The sequence below is a fragment of the Myxocyprinus asiaticus genome, chromosome 19 (genome assembly GCF_019703515.2).
Source record: "Myxocyprinus asiaticus isolate MX2 ecotype Aquarium Trade chromosome 19, UBuf_Myxa_2, whole genome shotgun sequence".
In the NCBI taxonomy this organism is placed as follows: Eukaryota; Metazoa; Chordata; class Actinopteri; order Cypriniformes; family Catostomidae; genus Myxocyprinus; species Myxocyprinus asiaticus.
This window is the reverse complement of record NC_059362.1, coordinates 44,140,633-44,168,161: the sequence shown is the minus strand read 5'-3', so window position 1 is coordinate 44,168,161 and position 27,529 is coordinate 44,140,633. Positions and strand designations below refer to the sequence as shown.

General features: G+C 36.3%; 2 protein-coding genes across 2 annotated transcripts in view; both read left to right on the top strand.

The window, feature by feature from the left end:
• The window catches only part of cfap61 (cilia and flagella associated protein 61), a 40,022-nt gene extending 20,830 nt beyond the window's left edge, over nt 1-19,192 (top strand). Inside the window, 8 exon segments of the mRNA XM_051644961.1 lie at nt 768-860; nt 4,157-4,280; nt 11,529-11,856; nt 13,775-13,847; nt 14,377-14,477; nt 14,480-14,585; nt 17,834-17,930; nt 18,113-19,192. Of these exon segments, the coding sequence (XP_051500921.1) occupies nt 768-860; nt 4,157-4,280; nt 11,529-11,856; nt 13,775-13,847; nt 14,377-14,477; nt 14,480-14,585; nt 17,834-17,930; nt 18,113-18,310 (1,120 nt within the window). The 3' untranslated portion in view covers nt 18,311-19,192.
• A 2,736-nt stretch (nt 19,193-21,928) lies between these two features.
• Nucleotides 21,929-25,690, top strand: LOC127409682 (insulinoma-associated protein 1a-like). Its single transcript, XM_051644425.1, has one exon. The coding sequence runs from the start codon at nt 22,064-22,066 to the stop codon at nt 23,324-23,326; it is 1,263 nt and encodes a 420-aa protein (XP_051500385.1). The 5' UTR covers nt 21,929-22,063; the 3' UTR covers nt 23,327-25,690.
• Nucleotides 25,691-27,529: the final 1,839 nt, after the last annotated feature.

The window sequence follows — 27,529 nt, the reverse complement described above, 5'->3', positions numbered from 1 at the left end:
TACTTTCTCCAATCGCAGCTTAGTATTCAAGACCACTATAAGTAAGCCATTAGTACGGTAGGTTGATTTATCTGAAAATTGTAGTGCAGAATGTTTGGGAAACCTGTTTGAAAACAGTTATTATTGTTGCAATACCACTTGGTGCCACTAGAGGCAAATAAATATCCCACTTCCAACATGGAATAAAAATGTATCCAATTTATTTTCTTAGTAAACATTCCTTGTTTTTCATTGTGCATGATTCATCAGTGCATGTAAAAATAAATGTCTGTCTTTGTAATCTTTCATCAAAATATAATACCTTGCTCCACCTTTGAAACAAATTTCCTTCAACCTACGAATTGTTATTTATAGTTTAGTCTGTGCATATTAAGTTGGGAAAGGAGAACGTATTTTAACATCAAAAAAATTGCACACTTCACCTTTAACCAAAAGCCAAATAACTATTTAGAAATCGTTTTAGCAAACTCGCAAGGTCTGGCTGTATTCCAGTATGGAATATGCCATTTGACTTAGAAATATGTCACTTTATATAAGTAAAATGGGTTGCAAATGCTGTTTCATATTGACTTTAAGGACGTCTGGCATAGCGAATATAAGCAAAATATTGATTTTCACAAATATAGCGAACATGTGTCATCAGCAGTATGGATGCCAGTGGTAGTTATCTTTAGAATGTCAAAATACCGAAGCTTGGTAAAATGATGCATGACTTGATTCTCTTTGGTTGGTAATAACAGAAATATCTTTCCTCCTTTTATTTTCAGTCCTCATCTTAGATTCAACAATCTCACTCTCATATCCACTCAAGGCCTTTCAGATCGCTGCTCTGATGACAACATGAGATTTCTGGCTACAAGGTGAGAGACGCATTACAAACGAGAGTTCTTCAGAGAGAGAGAGAGAGAGAGAGAGAACGTGTTGCTGGTCAGAGAATTGTTTTAGCTCCTTTTCAAGCAGCACATTTCCTCTGTTGAAGAGGAAAAGACATTAGTATTACCAGCCTCTATCATACAAACATGAAGTATGGAAAGTGCAAAAGCATTTAAGATGCTTTGGTCTTTCAGGGAATTCCAACCATAAAGCCTTATCTTGTATTAGAAATGTTAGACAGTTGCAGTCCAAAACCAAGCATTCATAATTCATTCAGACCAAAATTTAAGTGAGTTTAGACCAATAGCTAGAGAATGGCTTCATCAGAGGCATCACTTCCTGCTTGACTTTGTACTCATGATGAATAGCAGGAACTGAGCTGCAGCAAGCTGCTGTTTATCACGTCAGTTAGTGGTTCTACGTGACTTCACCGGCCCAGCACATCTGATCCAATCCTCTGATACAAACAAGTGATTCAGCACTCCATAGTTGTGTGCAAGGTTTCTATGAACAAGAAACCTTGATTCTGAGCATCTCAATTATGGCATGAAATTTAGCCGTAAAATATTGAACGAGCCAGTTAACCTTGAGGATTGAGAATTTAAGATTGCTCTTTTCATTGTTAGTTTTCTATGTTCAGAACTAGGGCTGGGCAGTATAGCTAAAAAAAAAAAAAATCTCAATATTTTTTTATCCTCGACAATATTTGATATTTATATCAAATATATATATATATATATATATATATATATATATATATATTTTTTTTTTTTTTTTTTTTCAAACAGAGAAACCAACATTTCAACCAAAGAGCTGTTGTAGCAAAGTAGATAATCATATTATTTAATAAACTAAAATATTTGTATGCACCATGTAAGTGATAAATTATGGTACAATAGGCAATAAAATAGTCATGTTTGACACATTGTTTTTCACTGACTTGAACATAAGGAATAATTATACTTAATAATTTTCATTTATGCAACAATAACAATAGCCTACCTAATAATGAACAGCAATATTTACCCTAAATAGATTTTATTAAAACATTTTACAATATGGAAAATGCCACATAGAGACTGTCGTGAACATTTTAGTGTGATGATGCAAAGGAATCGTTGAATAAGAGTTTTGAATCGTTTCATTGAATGGACAGTTTGAACTGATTCATGGAAATTAATCGAACTTACCCTAGCTATCACTAGAGTTGCAACTGACGTTTAAATGAGAGACGCTATTAAAACATCTCTGTTGCTCTCAACAAAACAAATCAAAAACAAAACATGAAAACAGTCTAATCAAGTGGTCTTTAGGAAAGTTAATGGCCAAATAAAAAGCACATTAAAATCATCGCAATATTCACAATGTTGCTTAAGTTTATATCGTCAGCCAAATTACCACGACTATATTGTGAATTTTCAATGTATCGTATTCAGAAATAGGCAGTCCCAAGTGTGTTATACAGTGACAAGAAAAAGTATATGAACCCTTTGGAATTAGCTGGTTTTCTGCATTAATTGGTTATAACATCTGATCTCATCTTCATCAAAGTCACATGTATAGACAAACACAATGTGCTTAAGGTAACAACACACAAACAATTATAATATTTCATGTCTTTATTGAACACATCACATTAAACATTCACAGTGCTGTAGAAAAAGTAAGTGAATCCCTTGGATTTAATAACTGGCCGATGCTCCTCTGGCCGCAATAACCTCAACCAAGTGTTTCCGGTAGCTGCGGATTAGACCTGCAGAACGTTCAGAAGAAATTTTGGACCATTATTCCTTACAGAACTGCTTCAGCTCAGCCATATTCTTAGGATGTCTGGTGTGAACGGGCTCTCTTGAGGTCATTCCACAGCATCTCTATTGGGTTAAGGTCTGGGCTCTGACTGGGACACTCCAAAAGGTGGATTTTCTTTTTTTGTAGTGGATATACTGTGATGTTTAGGGTCATTGTCTTATTGCATCACCCAACTTCTATTGAGCTTCAGCTGGCGCCAAGGGCGTAGATTTGGTTTGAACATTGTGGGACTGTGTTGTATTGTGAAGCGGGGAGTGGGGTTGGGGGTTGTACTTGCTTGTCTTGATTATTTGGGGGGTTAGCTCCCTCCACCCCCCTAGAATCTACGCCCCTGGCTGGCTTACAGCCACCCTGACATTATCCTGTAGGATATTTTGATCATTCACAGTTGGGAATTAATTTTTCTTCGATGATGGCAAACGGTTCAGGCCCCAAGCAGCAAAGCAGCCCTAAATCATGATGCTCCCTTCACTGTACTTCACCATTGGGATGATGTTTTCGTGTTGGTATGCGGTGCCCTTTTTATGCCATAGTGCTGCGTGTTCTTCCCAAACAATTCAGCCATCAGTCCACAAAACATTTTCCCAGCAGTATTGTAGAGTGTCAAGGTGGTCTTTAGCAAACTTCAAGTGCGCAACACTGTTTTTGTTGGGAAACAGTAGCTTCCTTTGTGGTGTCCTGCCATGGACACCATGCCTGTTTAATGATGTCCATATAGTATACTCATGAACAGAGATTTTAACCAGTTCTAGTGATTCCTTCAAGTCTTTAGCTGTCATCTTCGCTGGATGGCCACTTCTAGTGAGAGTAGCCACAGTACTAAATCGTCTCCATTTATAGACAATTTGTCCAACTGTGGACAGATGAATATCTAAGCTGTTCGAGATAACTTTGTAACCCTTTCCAGCTTTATGCAAAGCAACAATTCTTGATCGTAGGTCTTCTGAGATCTCTTTTTTGCGAGGCATGGTCCACGTCAGCAGATGCTTCTTGTGAATAGCAAACTTAAATTGTTTGAGTGATTTTTATAAGTCAAAGTAGCTCTGATCCACAGCTCCAATCTCGTTTAATTAACTGAATGCCAGGTTTGCCAACTCCTGACTCTAATTAGCTTTTGTTGACATCATTCACATACTTTTTCCCAACCTACACTGTGAATGTTTGAATGATGTATTCAATACGTAGGCTTCACATACTTTTTCTTGCCACTGTAGTTTAAGGGGCCATTCAGGCCGACACAGCGCAATAAATAAAACATAACGTGTCTCTAGACAAGTTTTTAACTTGATACGGCGTCTAAAAAAATGCCGTGCTATATGCATGTATGCTAAAAACAGCGAGATGCGGCAAAACGCAGTGGTCATCCGTCTAGTGCATGTTTACATAGAAATATTTTGAAAAAAAGAGCAGATGGACAGAAAAAGCTTTGGTGTAAACGGCCCCCAAGAATGATCTAGGTTCTTTTCCTCCGCAGTCACTGCTACGGTGATCGGGATCAATCTCAGCTGTCTTCACATTCCTGGGTCAGCGTTGTGACAGGCAAGATGACGGCCATCAACCGGGAGGTCAAACAGGTTGAACTGGCGGTTAATAATAAAGTGAATTATGACTATCTGATCCTCTGCACTGGACTGCAGACACACAAACAGTTACTCACATTAACACAATGAATCCAATCCAGATGTCATTGTGAATTGTGAGATATGTATTTTGCATAATTAATGCAATGCAAATTCCTTTTTCATGAAAACACTATCATTAGAACATGAGATGCTGCTGTGTCTGACAGTAGATTTATTCTGGTACATTTCAGATGTTTGTGCAATATTTATGAGCTCAACAGGTTGTTACATCTCTTGTGTAAAGTAACAACATATACAAACGGTCTTGTTTTTATCTTTTCAAAACTGAAGCTTTTACAAATTCATGCGCACACACTTGTCAATATTAATAATCATTTCTTATTATTAGGAATTAAATATTTTATATAGATATGGCAGAACTGCAAATCCCTTTGCATCATTTAGAATAACAAGTACCTCTAAAGCATACTGTACATTATATGGTTAAATAATAAAGGCCCAGCCTTGAGAGACACCACAAGATAATGCATAAAATCACATGGCACTGAGCTGGTCAGTTTGTAGTCCTAAAACCTGGAAGAGAAATAGCATTTGGGTCAATCCTTGTCAACCCAATCAGAGGTCCCTGGCTCAAAATTTTGTTTTTGATCATTTTTCTTACTGAAGAAAGATAAACATAAATGATGATGAAAGCCAGTATATTGAATGCTGTGGTTCAATATGTACGGAGTAATTAATGTTTTCATGAGGGGTGTCAAAATAAAAAAAATTGTGTATGATTTTTGGAGCAAAACTACATGTAAATCAAATAACTTTAGAAAAGCGGTAGCATCATTATTTTAATTTTGCACAGAGATAGGTAGGTCTTTGACTAAAATCAGTTGACTTCAGTAGCCTTTGTTGCTTTATTTGCCAATGGTGGAAGTCTAGAACTGGAGAAAACACCTTTTTTGTGTTGGAGGTTTTGACATTATTGTTCTTATGTGAATAAATAAAGATACATTTCTAGTTTTAACATAATTTTTACTGCAGACCATTGTTTTGTTGGACAAGGAAAACTAGCATCACACCATGTGACCCACATTTGGTTTTTGACCATTGAAAATAGAGATGGAGCCACACTGAGAGCCGCATATCTCTGAGATTTATCCATATAGGGCTCTAAAAATGAAAATACAACAAGGAAAGTTTGTTATGAAGCTAAATCTAAAAGGATATTAAGATATCTTTAATACTTCTTAAGTTATATACACTCCAACTTTGGAAAAAGAATGCAAAAAAAGTGTTTTTTCCCATTTTTGTACTCACAACATTGGCATATAATGCAACAGGATGATTTTAGTAATAGACCTACCTATAAAATAATGACACTGCCACTTTTCTGAGGTTGTTTAATCATTAGCAAAAAAAATGTCATTTTGACCCCCCTCTACAAAATAATGGACTACTCAGTAAATATTCATCAATGCCATTTAATATATTTTGGCTTTAGTAATCTTTGTTCAGATAAAGTAATTTAAAAAATTTCAGCCAGTAAAGTTTTTAAACTTTACATCAGCCCAGACGCAGATACACAGGGCCCGTTCTGTCCAACCTCTTCACCCTCAATGACCAGCATGACAAACACCAAACACTGGCTCATCAACAGCTTTGTGGAGCTGACAGGTACATTTAATGTAAATTTACAAAAGATCTAGCTGATTCTAGATCAACACATCCTCGTCTCTCATGCATTAATCTCATTTACCAAGCCACTGTTATTCCAAAGCTGCGTCCAACTGTCAGAGAATAGCAAGTAGCTAATTAGCGTGAGTGAAATCTCATCTCCCTCCATTCATTTACAAGGGAATATTAATATTAGCAGGGTAAGCTAAGAATCTCTGCACGGGCAGAGATGAGCCTCTGCTATCTGTCTGATTATGCCTATTATATTTACTAATTACAGCCTCCTTTAATAATTCGGGATGTAGCGTAAATATCAGTGAATGATAATTATACCGTCTGCATTTGAAAGATATCAATTTAGTGGCATGCAAAATTTGTATGAGGGTCAAACAGTGAAGCATCGCTGGGTTTTGGCTTTGAATAAGTTGTCAGCACAAATTACATGATAATAGTTTTGGCAAAAATTCTGTAGGGTTTAAAACATCCTATGGCTCAGAGGTTGATCGCTGTGTGGCTGTAGTTCAGCTCCATGGACAGAGCATTGAGCTGGGCCTTCTGAAACTATACAACTGTAAAGCATGGCATGGGGAAAGACAGCTTTTCATTCATGACATAGATGTAAATTACTGCCATTACACAATCCTATTTAACATACACTGGCACATATTGCATTAGAGACTGCCTGACTCCTGGACTGAATGTTTTAAGACAAAAACCAAATCTGATTGCATACATTGCATTTGAATCCTTTGTAAAATAGTCGATATACGCACAGCTGCGACTGCGAATTGAATTTTATATTAATGCTGCAAGATGCTATGTTATTCGACAACCATAAACAGCCTACAGTTAGGCCAAGTCCACATTAAAATGCTTTAGTTTGAAAATGCATTGATTTAGCTAGTTTTATGCATATCATCCACACTGGAACAGTGTTTTCAAAAACGATCTCTACTGCAGCATTTTTTATTAGATTAACTAGCAATTAACAATTCGATTAAGGCCACATCCACACTAATCTGTGTAGGTTTAAAACATTTATAACATCATAATTTTCCAAAGTATGCAGTTATGCAGAGCATTTTTGGTGGATGAAAACGCTGTTTTAGTGTGGATGAGAGGCGTAAACATAGCGAAATTAATGCGTTTTCAAACAAAAAATTGTAAAAACTAAAAATTTTCATACTAAAAAAAGTTTTAGTTTGAAATCTCTGTTTTCAGTTTCCTAATGCCATCGTTTTCCAAAGTATTCTGTTAATAGAGAGCATTTTCAGCAGAAGAAAATGGCGTTCAAGTGTGGATGAGATGTGTAAATGTAGCAAAATGTATGCATTTTCAAACAAAAACATAAAGAGGACAATATAACCAGCCTATTTTTTTTTTATTCGCAGACAAAAATATATAGAGTAATAGCTAAGTATATGTCTTTGACATGTATCATGTAAACGGGTGTTGCTTATTTGCCGCATTTTCGCTTATAACTTCACGAAAAATAAACGGAACTGAAGACACACAAAATGTAAACAGATGCAAAGATCATTAGATAATCATGTGCACACAGCAAATAATGTGCTGAAATCTGGCTAAAAATACATTAGCTTTCCTGGATCAGATGACTTTATCGTAAATAATGTAGTACGTTGACCAGCGTCATGGAATGCTAAACCAATCATATTAGGATTCAGAGAGCTGCAACCAGATGTGGAAGTCATCCAAATATGGGCAGAGAGGATCGATCACTGTAATTACATATGACCACCACTAGATGGTGCCAAATACATGACACAGACTCAATGGCTCAAATGACACAGAATGGAACTGAATGAGACCTCATTACTCATGCCTGCATGCTTTGGAGAGAGAGCATACCTTTAGTCATTGTTGCATGTGTAATTAGTTCTTATGTACTGTACAATTATTATGTTTTATTTGTTTGGAGACGTTTTTGGACACTAGGATAAATTATATTTGTAATGCTACAACTTTTGATTGCTTTGTCGTATCAACACAACATACTTACGTACAGTTGACATGATTGGGAACAAAACAAAAGCAGTTTTTCGAGCTACCTTATTTACACCCTGAGATATATAATGTCAAATTATTTGACATTTTTCTTTACAATGACACCAAACACTTGACCCTCCTTGTTTTTTTGTCGAGTTATAAGCCTTTAATTTTGGGTATGCCACTGAAACAGGAAATCTTTAAAAACACCTTCAGAGCTTAAAGGGTTTAAGAACTACAATACTTGGAAGATTTGTTTATTCCGATTATTAATATCAATGCATTTTACTGAACATTTACAGGCTGTTTATTGCTGTTACTGCTATATATTGCTTTAGTATAAACTCATATTCATATGATGATTTCACAAATATATTATGCATTAAGTGATGTATTTGTGCCTGACTGTACATCCATTGTCTAATTTGGCATTTATTGTATGAGCTGTCTGATTTTTTTTCATCCTTGAGAAACCAAATGTTAACATCAAAGCTCTTCCTTCACAAAAGATCTCAATTAAATCAATCTCAGCTCTGTTAGCCTGGGGGGCTTCTCTGATGCTCCTTTAGACTCTGCTGTGAAAGGACCTCTCTCTATAGGATCTCTTCCTTCATTTTCTGTTCCTCTCTATGTCTCTTTCTCCTCCTCTAACCTAATGGGACCTTCTGTGTTGCTAAGTGACCCTTCTCTGTTTCATAGCCGCTGATATTATCGCTGCAAACGCCCTAATAAATTGCTTCCCTCCCCCTTGTGTGGATGGTAAATGGCCTTAAATTTATTTTACTGTTAAGTAAACCACCTTTTTTTTGGAGGAAATGTAACTTGATTACTTGTCATTGGTGTGAAGCTAGTAATGTCCTTCATGTGTAGCAGTTTTAGGCTTCTTTTAATTGTATGCTTAAAGATCTAGCTGTGTCAAACCCAAGGGTGGTTTCTTAATGGTATTAACTAGCCTATATGATGACAAGATGAATGGCATTTTAAACACGGAAACATCAGCCACTTTTTCACCATCAGGCATGGTGAGGAATGGTTCCAGTAGCATTTCCACTTGAGCATGGTTCGGCACGATAAAATTACAAACCGTTATTGGCCTAGCTAACCATGCTTGACCGGCTTTAGGTGGCTTTAGTACTTGTTGACTCAAGATTGTCAGTTTTCCAATGCTAAGGTAACTCATTTGTTTCTAGGTAGCTGGCAAAGTTTGCTATGATGAGGTTAATAAAATGTAATTAAAAAATAGTGTATGTGTGGTGTATCTTCATGATTTTATGATGATGATTTAACTAGCATTGTACATTATTTTTCGACACGCCTTTTTTGTCAGGGAGGAAGATTACGCCATAGATATACATACATAGATACCTTATTAGCAGCTGTTCCAATGGACCATGATACGTTGGTGCGTCCGCCATATTTGAAAGGTCAGGAGCTGTTTGTCAACATGTGAAAGTATACAGTCTTCAACAGTCTGGAGTCTTTTCCAGCCAACTTTTACATTATCTGATTTTCCATAAACGTTGGGCAACATTTTAGATGATATGATATTCCAAATTAAACTGAATATTGGTAAAACACTCTTATAAATAATGTTGATAATCAGAGCACTGTCTGATGCTGAAAGTTTAGAATATACTGTATAAGCGGTGGTACTTGTGATCCTAAACGCAACTGGATAGATGGTTATTTCCATAAAACATCCATAATATGTTTCTTTATTCAAACCATGAATTTGTTTTTTATCTAACATCCAAAATATAATATAACATAGTTAATAGTTAGGTCATATTACTACACATAAGTATTTATAAATGGAACTTTTCAAAGTTTTATGATAGTTAGTTACAGTAAATAAATCTTACGAGATGCAATTTCCTGAATTCACTTCTAACACAGGTTTTTTTTTTTTTTTCATAGCAAACTGCAAATAAAGTTCCCTACAAATGAATATATCATGGTGAACATACGGAATATTAGCATCAAGTCAGTCAGTTCATTACTTGATGAATTGTTTCCACACAAAAACAGTTTAATCAATCAATACTTTATTGCCAAACAACATGGTTGTCTGGAATCTTTCCCGGTGAGCTCACAACAATAATATTAAGCATTAATAATATTATTAATAAGCAGTGGTCTGAGGCATCTCCTCCATTCACTTGCATTCAAACAGCTCTCCTTGTTGACCATTCCAAGATGGTGCCGTGGTTGACGTATCCAAACCAGCCGAATAAGGCATCTACGTATGTATATCTATGGATTATGCTAGCTAGCTCATTTAAAATCTTTTTATATATCATTATATTACTAAATGTCCTTTTTTAGCTTGTCTGGGAACTGGGAAATGTCTGGTGGCATGTACAACGCCTCATCAAATGACGGTAAACCTCTCGCCTTTTTCACTTTGCTTTCCTTTTTGCAACATGGGAAATGTCTTTCCTGTGCTTTCGCAGAATAAAAACCAGCTGCAAATGCAGACCTAAAAACTGGAATATGCGATCATCCTCCATAGTGCATACGCAACAATGAGTAATAAAAAGTAATACGCTGACGTATTTGTTACGTATATTCAAGCCCCAGAATGGAAAAAGAAACCGTGCCAACGGGCCTGGATCAGCACAGAATGGAACGTTTTCACGAGGACCATTTGGCCCGATGCTGAAAAAGCGGCAATAGATTTGATTCTAGTAGAGTTTGATATTAGCATGTTCTTTAGCTTACAATATAACACTCTAATTAACATAAGAATTAGAGCTGTCAGACTTAACGGGATTACGCACGCGATCAATTAAAAAAGTTTAATACATTAATTTTTCTTAATCATGATTAACTCATATACCGTTAATATAACATAAACCAGCATAAGTTTAGCATAGCAATTTATCACCATTTATCTCGTCATGTCCACCATTTAATTTTTATCTCAGTGCATCGCAATGCATTCTAGGACGGCCTTCTCTATGAAAGATACGTGCTGTACTGCTTTAGATTTTGGCCAAAATAAGTTATCTTAGAAGCAGCATAATGTTGCTGCCTAACTTTTGGAACACTTCAAGTCAAATGGCCCATATGCTGTTGTCCTGTTGATAATGGCTATTTGAGTTCAGTCCAGCCTTGGTAGACTTTCAGTGTTCAGAAATATGATGTTGATCGTTGGGCTTTTGTGTGGTCTATCCACAGGTCATGCTGAGTAAAGGAGGGAGGAGTGTGACGAGGAGGATGAGGGGCCGGGCCGTGACTACGCATGCCCGGCCCCCAATCGGGCTAATCAGCCGAGGAGAGGGATAAAGGCAGCCGAATTCGGCAGTTCAGGAGAGAGACAGCCACACGCAGCTGCCGTGTGTGTATTTGTGTTTGTCTTTTTGTTTAAATTAAATATTACTTTGACTGCTCAGCTGGTTCCTGCCTCCTCCTTTCCCATTTTAACCCTGTTACAGTCACCATTCACTTTCGTTGCATCTTTTTTCCATACATTGAAAGTGAATGGTGACTGATGCTAACATTCTGCCTAACATCTCCTTTTGTATTCCACAGAAGAATGTCGTTTTCTAGTATAAATGATACTAACTGATTCTAACTAATTTTCTACAGGTGTTCTTCAACTTCTCTCGTAAAATCGTTGATTACGAAGCCTTCAAAGCCATCAATGATGCCTGTTTGGTGTTCGATGTCCGTCTGGTCATAGATAGCACCTTCCATACCAATGACTCCTCCATATATGCTGCTGGCCCCTTGACCAAATATTCCCACCGTTACCATGCCGACCAGTGGACCTGCTCCAGATTTAATTCCAATGAGTTGGGGCAGAGTTTGGCATCTGTTCTTCTGCCCTTATTCGACCCGACTCTGGAGCCCGCCATCAGCCCCCCGTCTGACCTGCAGAACCTCATTCCACTCTACAGTCAGGCCAAGATCCAAGGTCACTCTCTTTAACACTGTCAACAATCTCCCCATCTGCTGCTACTAGTGGTGTTTGCTAAGGCAACTTGTTCTTCACTGTTTTTTTTACCGATATGAATGATACCTCAAATCATGGGGCGTGTTAAAAAGAGGTGTGCTATTACATTCCTAAGCAAATGGAATCGCGATTTTGGTCTGGCGGATGATAAAATAGGCAAAAGAAAGAACCACACACGGTCACACTACACTTCGTGCTCCATTCACTCCCATCTAAACACATCCGAACACGGGAGACCGGAAATTTCATACGATGCTATGAACCAAAGTTCAAGTTTGGTGAACACTGAGCCATGAATTCGTGCGACGAGAGGACACGTGACCAATAGAAGACTGAAACGTCACACACTGACCTCTTGGCTCAATACAAAGAATACATCATTTAAAGCTGCGTGTTTTATTGTTGCAGGAAAGTGAATAGACAATATACTTTAACAGTTTTAATATAATATTATTTGTTTTTTTGTGATGTACTATTTACTTACACCAAAAGTCTTACCGTGTGACATCATGTCCTGGTCCTTTGCGTTGTATGAAACAAAATTTGCATGCTCAAAGCCTAGTGTGACCATCCCTATAAACAACTTTACAGCTCAAATAATATATACGTTTTAACAGAAGAATTCATTTAAGTGATTTTATAAAATTATGAGGTTCACATTTCTGCCTTGGTTCAAATTGACTTGGTTCACTTCCATTTTAACTGTCTCACTGTAGACTCGATTTTTGCCTTTTTTTAAAGAAAAGGAGGGACAAGTCTAAATTAATTTTTGTGGAAATCAACATTGTCAAAAATGCTGTCGATTGAGCTTAAAGGGATAGTTCACCCAAAACTAAAAATTATCTCATTAACCTTTTTTTCTTCTGCTGAACACAAACAAAGATTTTTAGAAGAAAATCTCAGCTCTGTAGGTCCATACAATGCAAGTGAATGGCAACAAGAACTTTGAAGATCCAAAAAGCATATAAAGGCAGCATAAAAGTAATCCATACGACTCCAGTGGTTTAATCCATATCTTCAGAAGTGATATGATAGGTGTGGGTGAGAAACAAATCAATATTTAAGTCCTTTTTTACTATAAATTCTCCTTCCTGCCCAGTAGTTGCCGATATGCACTAAGAATGCGAATCGGCAAAAACAAAAGAAGAATGTGAAAGTGAAAATGGAGATTTATTTTTAAAAAAGGACTTAAATATTCTGTTTCACTCCCACACCTATCATATCACTTCTGAAGATTTGGATTTAACCACTGGAGTCGTATGGATTACTTTTATGCTGCCTTTATGTGTTTTTGGAGCTTCAAAGTTCTTGCCACCATTCACTTGCATTATATGGACCTACAGAGCTGAAATAATTTGTGTTCTGTAGAAGAAAGAAAGTCATACACATCTGGGTTGGCATGAGGGTGAGTAAATGATGAGAGAATTTTAATTTAACTTAAACACGGAATATTCTTTTAAGAATGGAACCACCTAGAACAACCTAGCAACCACATAGCAATTTGCTTGTAACCACCCACAGCAAAGTGTTTGCATTTAAAAGATTTAAGATGTCTTTTGGTATGAGTTTATCGAAGATCCAAAAATTGGAAGTATTTGCTCAAATTTTATAGCTCCAGAAGGTCAGTGTGTATTGCGTCACCCAGTTTTCCCTTGCATCTAATTCTGACTGACTCCAAACTATTGACAGTTAATTTGCATAATCTAATCATGAGCTAAGTGATTACAACCGAATGGACCATCTGTTATACAGAAACAATGTCTGAAATGAGACAAAGAGCTTCTTATTCATATTTTTGCCATTGTAATGAAATACTATTTATTTTGCATTTGTAAAATCAGCAGGAATAATTCACAATAATTCTCATATTCACAGGCAGGTGGAAGGTTACCAGGCGGCTACAATTACCTCTATGTTGCCAAACCGACTGCCATCAAGCACAGAACTGCATCAGTTCAGCAAGTATGTAGCATCTAATGGGGAAAAACTGATCAAAGGCCAAAGATTAACTAATTATATCACAGCACAATCCAAATGCTACAATTAATATTTTATAGATTTCAGTGGAATAGTAAGCAGTCAAGCCAAATGCACAACAATACTTTGGGTTGAATACTTATTATGGACATAAACATTATTTTAATGTTTAACATTCCAGAGAAATCAAAATCTTGTGTTTCTGTTAAAACACTTATTTGAAATCTTCAGTAAAATCCTGTTTATATTATATGAGTTCTCAAAATTGTCCTTTTGAGGTGGAACTACTTTTCTAAGTGGAGGAACTTCTGGTTATTATGTGTTACCAATGTAATTCTTGTGGGTGGAGTTTGTATCCTCGCACAGATTTTCACGCACAAAGATTCAATATAGATTCAGTATAACACATGGTGAATAAGTGATTATGTCACACTAGTTTCATTCACAGAACATTCCTCACACCAGAACTTCACTTTAAGAACAAATCTCAATTATTTGCATCCTACATGGTCGGGATATTGTGACCGGCCACACTGAAATCGGGAACTACTTTCACCTGCATCTCAACCATCATGATTTAGTGGAGAGCCTCACATGTCTTTCTAGAATGCACTTCCTGTCTCAAACCTCCTGTGCCTCTACGGCAAACACCAGCAGCTGCTGAATCATCTCTGCTCGCGCTACGACGAGGGATTGATCCATGACATGTACAGGTGCAGCCATGTTAAATAAATCTTACAGAGGCAAGTTTGTTTTCGTGTTACAGATAAATCAGGACTAAAATCAGGCCTGATCAAAGTACAGCTTTCAGCTCCGAGAGATCATCTAAATCTCATATATAGAAAGTTAGTATAATTTCTCAAGACTTTCACTTAACCCTTTAAGCTCAGATGGCCCAAAATATTAATAACTACAGTCTTGACCAACACAAAATTGGTATTGTATTAAAGCTCAGAAGCTCTACTTTACAATGCATGTAGGCATTATTACCAAAACTGAAGGAGTGCTTTGAAATTTGCAGACAAATCAGAAGTGTTCTGTTTTGATCATTTATTAAACATTTTGCAGTGTGCATATTATTGTAATCGGTAAAAACATCAAACTCATCAAATAGCCATGTGTCATATGTTGTTGGAAAGCTCTCAAAGAGTAGAAAACAAGCAGCATATTTGTTTTACTCACAGAAAAAATATACAGAGTAATAGCTATGTACTGTGTATGTCTTTGACATTTATGTTTCATGTGAAGAGGTGTTGCTTCTATTCCGCGTTTGTGCTTATAACTTCAAGAAAAATAACATAACATAAAATATCCGATGCATAGATCATCAGATAACCCACATGAAGCACAATGTGCACACATCATCTGGCTATCTGGCATTTTGCTATCTGGCTACCAAAACCCGATAGCATGATAGTCCAACCAGTGGTGATAGTCCTCCATATTTGGGCAGAGAGTCATGTGATCAATACCTGTAATTACATATGGCCACCAGTAGATGGCGCCAAGTACATGACACAGACTCGATGATGACTCAAATGGCACAGAATGAAACTCATTCTGTGAAATCTCATGACTAAAATCATGTCTGCATGCTATTCAAACCTTTAGTAATTGTTGTGTTTGCATGTGTAATTAGTTCTTATGTACAATTATTATGTTTAATGTGTGAGGCTTTTGGACACTATGATAAATTATTTTTGTAATGCTATAACTTTTGATTGCTTTGTTGTATCAACACAAAATTGTACTCAGTTAGCACTGACTTGATTGGGAACAAAACAAAAGCAGTTTTTTCTGAGCCACCTTATTTACACCCAGAAATATATAATGTTAAATCAGAAAAGTAAGAAAAAAAGAAAATTTTGGGATCTATTTTTGTGATTTAGGCTGAGAGTCTCAGAATTTATCATAACCTATAGCATTCAAAAATTGGAAAAGTTTTCATTAAAATTATACCAAACACTTGATCATATTATTATTATTTATTTATTTTATTTTATTTTTTTGTAGTTGTTTTTTTTTTATTTTTTTTTTCTTATTTTGTCAAGTTATAAGCCTTTAATTTTTTGGTATGCCACTGAAACAGGAAATCTTTAAAAACACCCTCAGAGCTTAAAAGGTTAAATCTACACTACAGTCTACTGGACATACTGTTTTTAAAGTCACCTTGCAAGAGTGTGTATCTCAAGAAAACATCTCCAGGTCACATTTCACCCCAATATGTATATATATTATATTTTGCCTAATTGCAAAAAAAATCTAAATGGTAAAAAAATATGTATTAAAATACTTATTGAAATTATTATTTTAATGTAAGTAATTTGGGAATCTCAGAGAAAATCCAGGTCACATTTCACCCCAAAATACACATTGCTTTCACACTACTGATTTTTTTATATTTTTTTATGGTAATGACATTCAGGGGTGCTTGTAAAAGCAAAAAACTTAATGGTACAAAAATACTGTAATACAGTGTTTTTCTTTTTTTTTCACATTATTTAAAAAAGCATAAATTAAAGGCAGTGTAAGAAATACTACAATGATATATAAATACTTAACAATTTAATTAATACAGCACTATTTATAGCACATTACAGGAATTGTCATGAAGATAATCACAATGCAAAAAATCTCAATGTTCCAAAAATAAAAGGGCCTAATTTTCTTTAAGAAAAATATAATGTCTCATATCATTCTTTTAATTTTGGGGTAAAAAATGCCCCAGAAATGTTCTTGACAGTCTTGGTGAGATTTTCATTTGATTGTGCACCACTACCTAAGTCCTTTAAATTCTGCAAATGATTATTTATGACACTCCAAACCTAAATCATATCCATTCTAATCTGGTCACACTTTATATGAAGATCCATTTCTGACAGTGTGACCTCTGCTCCAATATTTTAACACCAGTGACCTCTCCCCTTTAGAGCCATTGTCCTGCATTACTAATCTGTTTATGCAGGTGTGCAATCCGCTCGGCCACAGTGCCAGGAGACAATAGTTAAGCCACCCAGCAGTGCTGATGAGACTTATTAAAATAGGATTCTTCTCTAGTCTTTTGTGATGACTCTGAATGTGGTTGGCACTCAGTGTCATTACTGAGAATGGTTGAACATTAAGAGCCATAAAGATAATTAATTGAGCGTGCTGCTGTATGGACGATATTAGATGACCATGCTAAAGTGCCGTGTGTGTGTGTGTGTGTGTGTATGTGTGTGTGTGTGTCCAGAGAGTCACACAAAAAAAATGTAAAAAATCTGTCATTATTTACTCTCTCATGTCATTCCGAACCCATATGCTGTAATTTTTCTGTGGAACACAAAAGAAGAATTATTTTTCCTACCACAATTCATAGTGACATTGCTGACAAGCTCCAAAAAGGACAAAAATCAACATAAAAGTAGTCTATATTACTAGTGCACTACATTCCAAGTCTTCTAAAGTCAGGCAATAGCTTTGTGTGAAACAGACCAACATTTTTAAATCATTAATCACCGACAGCTTTCCCTTCTGCAAAAGCTTTGAAATCTCATTTAAGTTTACATTTTGATTTAAAAACAAACAAACAAACAAAAAACGCATTTACGTTTCACAACAGGTTTGATGTCATCAGTTCCTACATAGGTCATAACCAAACGTGACATGCAAGTTTGAATAACGACCTAAATTTCAATCTGTTTCTCACACAAAACTATCATATGACTTCAGAAGACTTGGAATATATCGCCAAAGTCATATAGACTACATTTATTGTTCTCTTGTTTTTCTGGTCCTTTTCGAAGCAATAATCTGTCTTTGCATGAAAAAGAGCTGTGTGATGATTCTTCAAAAATTCTCCTTGTGTGTTCCACGGAAGATAGAAAGCCACACGTTTTGGAATGACAGGATGACAAAATGTTCATATTATGTGAACTAACCAACTAACCATTTAAAACCAAATATGACCTTTTCCTTTCAGTTTTTTCAGAGAGAGTTGGTGTTCGGCTATTTTTCACGACCGCTTTACTGACTTTGAGCAGGAAGTTCGCCAAATCATGGACTCAGCCAAACTAGAGGTCGGCTTTCCTTTCATTCATGACATTTACCCTATGACCAACTTTCAATCTTTTGAAAACATCTTTTGATTTCAGCTAGACACTTCAGATCATTTTAATCCAATTTTGGGCGTCAACCAAAGTTGCAAGATTTTCATATTTTTTAAACTATAAACAGGAAGTCTAATATGTCTCTTTCACAGGGTGAGCATGGTTTGATGTCAATTCAAGGTGTTCTTCATAAGATTGTGGAGGATAACCGAGAGACAGACCAGCTGATGAGTCTTGACGAGATGTTTCAGAAGAGAGAGGCTTATTATGCTCTGAAGAAAAGTGTTCTGGATTATCTCAAGTACAACAAATATCACCTGACTATGTATGCATGGCCGGGACTGCTGTAATCATTTTTAAAGGAATAGTTCACCCAAAAATTAAAGTTCTGTCATCATTTACTCACCCTCATGTTGTTCCAAACCTGTATGACTTTCTTTCATCTGTGGAACAGAAAAGGAGCTGAGGCTAAAATTTATAAAAAAAGATAGTCATACAGGTTTGGAACTACATAGGGTGAGTAAATGATGACATCATTTTAAATTTGGGGTGAACTATCCCTTAAATTTCATATTTAGGAGTATAAAACTCTACATATTTTGTATTTGCTGCACCATATGCTTTGGGGGTAAAACACATATTGAGGTGGGGGGTGGTGCGACAAAGAACTTGAGCAAATAAATAAAGCTTCATGCTCTTGTCATATGCACATATTTGGTATTCAAGTGACAATCCTTTAAAAAGTGCATGTCTCTTTTGAATACTCCTTGTATGTCACACTTGGTGTACAGATCTGATGTTGGACTGAGCTGAACGCAGCATGACTTCTCAGTGTAGTGGGGCAGATAAGAGCAGAATGAGGGTAAATCTGAGGGGCTGTAAAGACAGACCGCAGGAGCAGCTGTATGATAATGAACGTTGGGCAGAAAATCACGCATGATCCAACAGACACACGTCATATGACATGTTTGACAATGTATTTTAGTCAATTTTGTTCTGGAGGACAGAAATGCAACCAGATCAGATGTTGATGATTATGATAATAATTATTATTATTATTATTATTATAATTTGTATTATTACAGAATTGTTTTAGGAACATTTGTTGACCTTTTATCATGCCATGCAAGTTTGTTCCATGTGTCTTATTTTATATGTGGAAATAAAAAATTTAATTAAAAAAATTATAATAATTACACAAGCTACACAAGCTAAATCTACTCAAAAATGTGCACCAGAAATTTTTAGATTTAACAAATGTGTTTGTCTAAGTTAGATACTGTAAGTAAACCAACTTGCCAATAAATTTAGAACTACAACTTTATTTTATTTATTTGTTTGTTTGCTTAATTTGTTATTATTGACACTATATATATATATATATATATATATATACAATTAATAATTGCGATAATAATACTTAAATATATAATTTATATATTAAATACATAAAATAATAAATGTAAATAATAATAGTTGCATTTGAACTCTTGCAATTAAGTTGTTTACTTGGGTCTTTGTGTAAAAAAAAAAAAAAATGACAAAAGCTACTCTAAAAATGTGCACAAATAATTGTAAGATACAACAAATGCGCTTGTCTAAGTTAGGTAAGTAAACCACCTTGAACATTATAGAACTATATTATTAATTCATTAATTTACATAGGCTATTATCTCGAACATTTTCTCTTGTCTGGCATGAGCAAGTTTCATTTGGTCGAAATAAAATATAACTAATTTCACATGTTAAAGCTTCTTTAAACTGTGCACCAAAAATGACCAGATGCAACAAATGTCTTCGTCTACGTAAGCCCGTAGATCTGCTGTTATTATTATTATTATTATTATTATTATTACTTTTTTTATGAGGCTCTTTTGGTATGCCTTTAGTTTTGATTTGATCAGTAGAGGGAGATTATGAGAAATTCCACCATCACGAGACAGTTGCATTGGAATGACATCACCGCATATGAGCATGACGGATGATTTCGCAGACGCACACGCAGACAGACTGCCGTTAAAGCTGCAGGAATGAGTCGGTTTGAACAGAAGGATGATTTGCGGACGCACGCGTCTGCCTGCAGCTTGCACAAGCGTGTCTTTTGTCATGCAAACGAGAGGAGCCTCTTTTTATGAATTATGTATGCATGCAATGAGTGATTAATACGTGCAGCATTCAACTGTCGCACATGTTCCAATCTTTCCCGTTCTCTCTCTACAAAACGGCTGCCATAGCAATGAATAACTGATGCCAACTTATGCAATGTGTTAATATTCTAAACACATCAACACAAATCCAGTAACTTCATTTTTATGTATGCTACTCTCCAATACGCCTATATCAATGTTTCCAACTTATCCTTGTTGCAAATATGCACATTTTTAAGAAAAACAAATGGTGGAAATAATAATAAAATAAATACATTTTGCATTAGTATGTTCTCTTTTTAGATTTAAGTTGACAATGTATTATTAAAAAGACTTGAAGATGTGTCCTTAGGTTAGGCCTATGTGTCAACCCTGTTGCCATCATATTTTATCTTTAAATGAACAATCATTTTAACAAATTAATCCTATCTGGTAGTAAACTGTTCAAGGACAGGTTAAAGTGTTTATTTTATTTATTGTATATTTTATTTATTATTTTGTTATGTTTGCCATTAGGGGATGATATTAAAATGTCTACTCTGTTACCATGATTTTACATAGTAAACAACTGATATACTAACTGAAAAAATTGATATTTGTAGAGTTAAATTCTATTTCAGATGCACCTTGTAGTTTCATGCTCTCTAAATGTCAAATTAAACTGTAAAAATATCAACCCTGTTACCGTGTTTTTACATAGTAAACAACTGATATACTATTTGAAAAAAGGATGTTTGTAGAGTTAAATTCTATTTCTATATTTCAGAAAGCATCTTGTAGTTTAACGACCTTGTAATGTAAAATTAAACTGTAAAACTGTCAACCCTGTTATAACTATATTAATTGGAAAACAACTGATATAGGGGAATCTAGAAGTGGATACTTGTAGAAATGTCATCATTAAATTATATTTCTAAGAAAGTAGCATTTAGAGCAAAAGGCCTGTAAATTAAGCTGTAAAATTCTCAACCCTGTTGTCAAAATATTTTTGTACAGTAAATAACTGATATGCTCATTGAAAAGTGGATATTTGTAGAAATATTATCATGCAACTCTGTTTCAGGTGCACCTTGTAGTTTCACGCCCTTTTAATGTCAAATTAAATCGTAACACTGTCAACCCTGTTGCAACGATTTTTACATGGAAAACAACAGATATAGGCAAACTGAAAAGTGGATATTTGTAGAAATGTCATCATTAAATTAAATTTCTAAGACAGCAGTACCTAGAGCGAATGGCTTGTAAATGAAACTGTAAAATGATCAACCCTGTTGCCATCGAGTTCTGAAATCATAATTATCTCCTAACATATAGGCTATAGAAATGTATTATTTTAACTTAAAAGGGCACAATGCAATTCATAAACACTTAAATACATAATATACCTGATAGAATGTTTAAATGTTTTATTTAATTATTTTTTAAGACAAATTATGCTTGGAACTTGCCTTTTTTCCTGCACAAACAGGGCTGACAGTTTTGCAAGAGCATTATGCTGAAATTGCACCCTGCTTTTGATGCAAACTGAACATATGAAACATTGCACGACTTCTTTGTTGCCCTTTCCCCCATTTCAATTTCAAATTCTGATGCTCTGTGTGAAGGAGCCCCGAAAGCATCCTGACAAAGGCAGGGCACGCGCGCATTGATAGAACGCATCAGAGGGTGAAAAGAGGAGGAACCCGCGTGTGCCTAAAGCATCCTAATATAATAAAGCTCAGGTACATCTGCTGAGCAATCTACAAATCTCCCCCACCCGCATTTCCAGAGCAGACCCTTCCCTCTCCAAATCCATTGGGATTCATCTGATTGGATGAGGCGACAAGGGGCGAGAACAATGTCATCATTCCTGCTTAAAAAGAGTGCTGCTATGCCTCTGATGGAAACATCGCCACACGCACTTCAAATATAGTACCAGGTGTGCCTCTGAATCGAGTGCCTTTTCAGCTGGCGAAGATGCCGAGAGGATTTCTAGTGAAGAGAAACAAGAAAGCGACACCTGTTTCGTACCGGATCCGCTCGGACGAGGATGAAAATGCTGTGTTTCCAGTTGCGCAAGACGCGCCGCGCTTTACGCAAAACCTGGCATCGCCGCGAACGGATTCGGGCGCTATGACTTCCGCGCAGGAGGCGAAACCAGTGCAGTTCGGCAACCCGGAGACGGTGTACCGATCCATGTACAGCCCGACGCGACCCGTGAGCAGAGAGCACGAAAGGGCGTGCTTGGAGAGGAGATTCAATCTGGGCTCACCCATTTCGGCGGAATCCTTCCCGGCGGCGCCCAACACCTCCGATCACGTGCCATTCGCCCCTGTGGATCTTAAAATCGGCACCAGCAACAGCAACCGAATCGGTACGAGCAACCCGACCGCAGTAACCACCAAAAGACCCGCATCGGACGGCGAGCGCAAAGGCAAACCCGCATCCAAGAAAGTCAAAGTCATGAGGAAACTGCAGTTCGAAGACGAGGTGACCACCTCTCCAGTGCTGGGCTTGAAGATTAAGGAGGGTCCCGTGGAGCAGAAGCCCAGAGCTCAGTCCACAGCAGGTGACAAGCCGCTGGGCGAGTTTATTTGCCAGTTGTGTCGGGAGGCGTACGCGGATCCGTTCTCTCTGGCGCAACACAAATGCTCCCGGATTGTGCGGATCGAGTACAGGTGCCCTGAATGCGACAAGCTCTTCAGCTGTCCGGCTAACCTGGCATCGCACAGGCGCTGGCACAAACCCAAACCGCAAAACCCACCGGGCACCAACCCGGACGGCAACAAGATGCCCGCACCCGACAAAAGCATCGCCTCTGAGGAGCCCAAGGAAATTTCCAGCGACAGAGACACTCCCAGTCCCGGCTTGTCGGAATCTGGATCTGAAGATGGCCTGTATGATTGTCAGCACTGTGGGAAGAAATTCAAACGTCAGGCGTACTTGAAAAAGCACATTATGGCGCATCACGATGGAGCCGACAAAACCCAAAGCCAAGCACCTTTGAATCTGAGCGCCTCGGAGTGTCACCTGTGCCCGGTGTGCGGAGAAAACTTCCCCTCTAGAGTCAACCAGGAGAGGCACATCCGTCTGCTGCACTCTGCGCAGGTGTATCCCTGCAAATACTGCCCAGCCATGTTCTACAGCTCACCTGGACTAACGAGACACATCAACAAATGCCATCCATCGGAAAACAGGCAGGTAATTCTGCTCCAAATGCCCGTGCGTCCAGCCTGCTGAAAGACAAACAAACAAACAAACTGTGCCTTAAAAACCACAGAAACAACCCTGGATGATCACTAAGTGACTGTTAAACCACAGACAAAAGTAACGTAGTTTATCCGGAGGAGGTGAAATAACAGGTTAGACTGTTCGTTTAATTTTCTAGGATCTTCGCACAAGTGCTTTTAGCTTTTAGACCTAAGAATCCTAGAACATGGCTTGAATTCACAGGCTGTACATGTGTTTCCATCACTTTCTAGCTTTAATATAGCTTGTGAATCTGTGGACTTTTGTAGCTTTCAAAACAACAGGGGTTTCTCCCTTTAGTGTAGCCAGAAATGCCTTGAATTAGATCTAAACATGCTGTAAAACTGCCTTAATCATGTAAATGTTGGAGTGATTGCGGTTGTTTGTAATATTTTTTATATTATTATTATTATTATTGTGTGTATATGTTTGTGATTATTTATCCTATTATTATTATTTATTTATTTCAAATGTTTTATTTAAATTATGTGTTGGCCTAATTGATTTTGAATTTGTGTTGCCAGCCAAATGTTTCCCTTTATTGATCTAAAGATCGACCTTCGTCAACCGAAAGTTTGGAATTCACTTTGCATTAGATACAATCCTTTATTTATTTATTTTATTTATGTTTTCAGCGCTTGTGTGTCTCTGCAGTTCTGCTATTTGTCCAAAAATACGTATAATAATAATAATAATACTAATATTAAACAGTCCAAAAAGTTGAAATGGGATCCACTTGTGATGATGTCATGGAGACATTCCAGCAATCCAGAGAAATGTGTATGGAAACCCGGACACTGTGATCACATAGAAATACATCATCTTCTTATACAACAATGTACTGTATGTGTTCAACTGAAGTCTGTACCAAGATACATCTGCACTTAATAAAAAGACATCGACCTAAAACAGTTTGTTTGTCCTCTAAAGTGTCTTTGACTATAGCACCTGTCTTTATGTAAAACAAACCAATGAATAAAAAGGATAACCATTGCTTTTAGATTAAGACATTGATGTTTGCGTGGATTTCTATGAAACGTTTTACAAGCCCTCAAATCAAGACATTCCCTAGTATTGTGATTTAAAACAGCAGGCTTATATGAGCAACTGTTGATTCAAGCTGTGTGACATCTAAAAGTATTTTAAACAACATTTAAAACAACTCTTGTAGAATTATTATACTTTTATTAACTTATATTAATTGACAGACTATCCTTTTAAATTCATTTGTCACAGCACATTTAAATGACTTCCAAAAAACAAAGGTGATTAAAATGATGAAAAGCTTAAATAAAATGGTATCTGGTTACCTAACAATGTTAACTTTTGTTAAAATGTGTAGAAGATAATGTGTATATACACCAAAAATATAGACTTTCCCTTGTTTATAAAGGTGTTTCTTCAACCTGTCCAAGGGATTGATTTTTATTAAAACAGATTTTCCTATTTGTTGAATGAAAGTCACATTAAAACTGACTTAAAACTTTTAACCAGGAATTCATCATTTATTTATTTATGTTTGTTTTACATATTTAGTGAAGATTTGACTGTTTTAGTCTTGTCCCAGACTCTATTAATATTAAACTATGAAAATTAATTGTAAAAATAAAAATTATTACATGCTTAAAACTATGATCATTTAAACAAAGTGTGACATTTTTTGTTTTTTTCAGTATTTACTGTGTGAAAATTATAATGTTACTCTAATATACTCAGTGCTGGGTAGTAACGGATTACATCTAATCTGTATTATGTAATCAGATTACAAAAATACTTGAATACTTATAATTGGATTAAATTAAATTTTTAAATACTCGTAATCAGACTACAGTTACCTTTTATAGATTACTTGATTACATATTAACAAGGCAATGGCAGTAAATTGCTAATTGATAATTTTCAAATCAATATCATCATATTCTTTTCCTGAAGCTCAATAGTCTCACAGATGAACATTTTGAGCATGTGCTCCTTTTACGTTACAACAGTAAAATATGCACCACAGCTAAGGAACAGATGATGGACTATTAGTAAGTAGTAAGGGTTAAAATTAAGTGTGTCAGAGATTTGAGCTGTTAACTCTGACCTATAATGTCATTACTGTTGATTTTATGGTCATTAAGTTTTGTTCATTTTATGATCGTTTTATGTTGATTTTATGGTCATTTATGTTCGTAATGCTGCTATTGTTTTATGTACTTAAAATGATCTTGATGTCTCAGTGTTTTGAATGATAAACTTTGGCCACTCTCTGTCATAGCTGTTAAATGTATTGTTTATTTCATTCATGTAATGTTTAATGCACTTTTTAAAAATGTCATAAGGAGCTCTTTTAGTGAGGCCCTTTTTGTTAGTAATAAAGAATGGAATACATTTTCTTCCTCTTTGTAGTTTTATGTTAAAATGATTATCCTACTCAAATGCATGTGACATAAAATAAAATAGAATTAGGTTGAAAGTAATCAAAAAGTAATCGTATTTGATTACCCCAAAAATGTAATCTATGAGATTACGTTACTGATTGCATTTTTTGTCAAGTAATTTGTAATCAGTACCTGATTACAATTCACATGTAATCCGCCCAGCCTGGGCCATTTCTAGGCATAGGCGAACTAGGCGGTCGCCTAGGGCGCCACCTGCTGGGAGGGCGCCAAAGAGGAGGCCTCTGCCATACCATTGTGTTTATTTAGGATACATAAAATGTTAACTATGAAATTAGCCTTCGCAAGACAAAGCAGTTGGTCATTTTATTTCAAAAACATCAAAAACGTCATTTCCATCAGCCTCATTTCCATCAGCCTCATTTCCACCACATAATTCTATTAAACTCAATACAGAATAAAAAATCTGGTGGAAATCACATTGTCATGGAAAACGTAATGACTTTAAAAAAAATCAATGTCATTGTTTGTAGACAAATCCAATAAACTAGTGAGATTTTGAAAAATGCTTTAAAAAAAACTTTACTTTCAAGAAGTCCACAGAAGTGCCTGAAGTTGAAGAAACATGCGGCTGTTTTGTGGTGTAAATGGAGTCTCATTAGCTCTGTATAACTAAACTGAAATCTAAGGTACAATGTTAGCAATTAGAGTGTTTTGCTTACACAATCAACCATGTGCATACAGTTTGCTAAGTCTTTGCCTTCATTATATTATATTCAATGGAGCTACTGTATATACTTGACCTCCCTTTATCTTCACAGCTACTTTGTTTATGATTTCAAAAGATTATAATGAATAAACACACAGAAAATAGTCTTGCTTGGTGTCGGTATGCAGGGGACTTTCAAGAGTTGCTCTGAGACGCAGATGCTGAAGAGAGAATTCACCATAGACACCAAATCCCCACTGTTACACAGTCACACACACTGCTGTTATGCAGACGAGACGCTCTCCCAAAGGCCATGAGCACCACACACACACACACCACAAAAACAGCCTCTCCTCATTTCGATTTGCCCCTCGTATTTAAAAGCAAGCAAAAATCGAGGTTACAGTGAGGCACTTACAATGGAAGTGAATGGGGTCAATCAAAACAATTATTTATTTTCTACGAAGGTAGCTGCCGCTCGGTGTCAAAATTCTGAAGTTCCACGAAGCACAACTTGCATAGTTTTCCATTAAATTCGACCCACATCATTACCAAAGGACATAGATTATTTACTCTATCCATCACTGGATGATATTGTTTATATGTATTTTTCATAGAGCCTACACAATGTATATTCAGTTATAAGTATGTCTTTTTGTGGTTTGACGGCTTGAATGAAATACCTATTTAAGGCTACATACAGAGAAATTGCCACCATTTCTAATCGTTCAGTTTGCAGTTACACCAGTTTCAAACACTAACCTGCGAACTCATCAACGTCACTGTTCATTCTTGAAAAAGTACAAAAACCTTTGTAACTTTGGACTGCCATCTGCTACGCTGCATCAGCAGTTTGTCCTCTATGTATGACCGGTGCTTTTCCTACCGTTTTCAGTAAATGTTATATCACCCCCTTGTGGTCTCCCAATGCTATTACGCCACACTATTAAACAGAAGGCCAACTGAGTGAATTGGAAAGCACGCAAATTAGGCTTCTAATTTAAATGTCGGCTAATTGTAATATATAGATGCCTCAAAAAATAGAGACTGAAAAACATGCAGATCAATAATCGATATATAGATATTTTAGAACATCCCTAGATG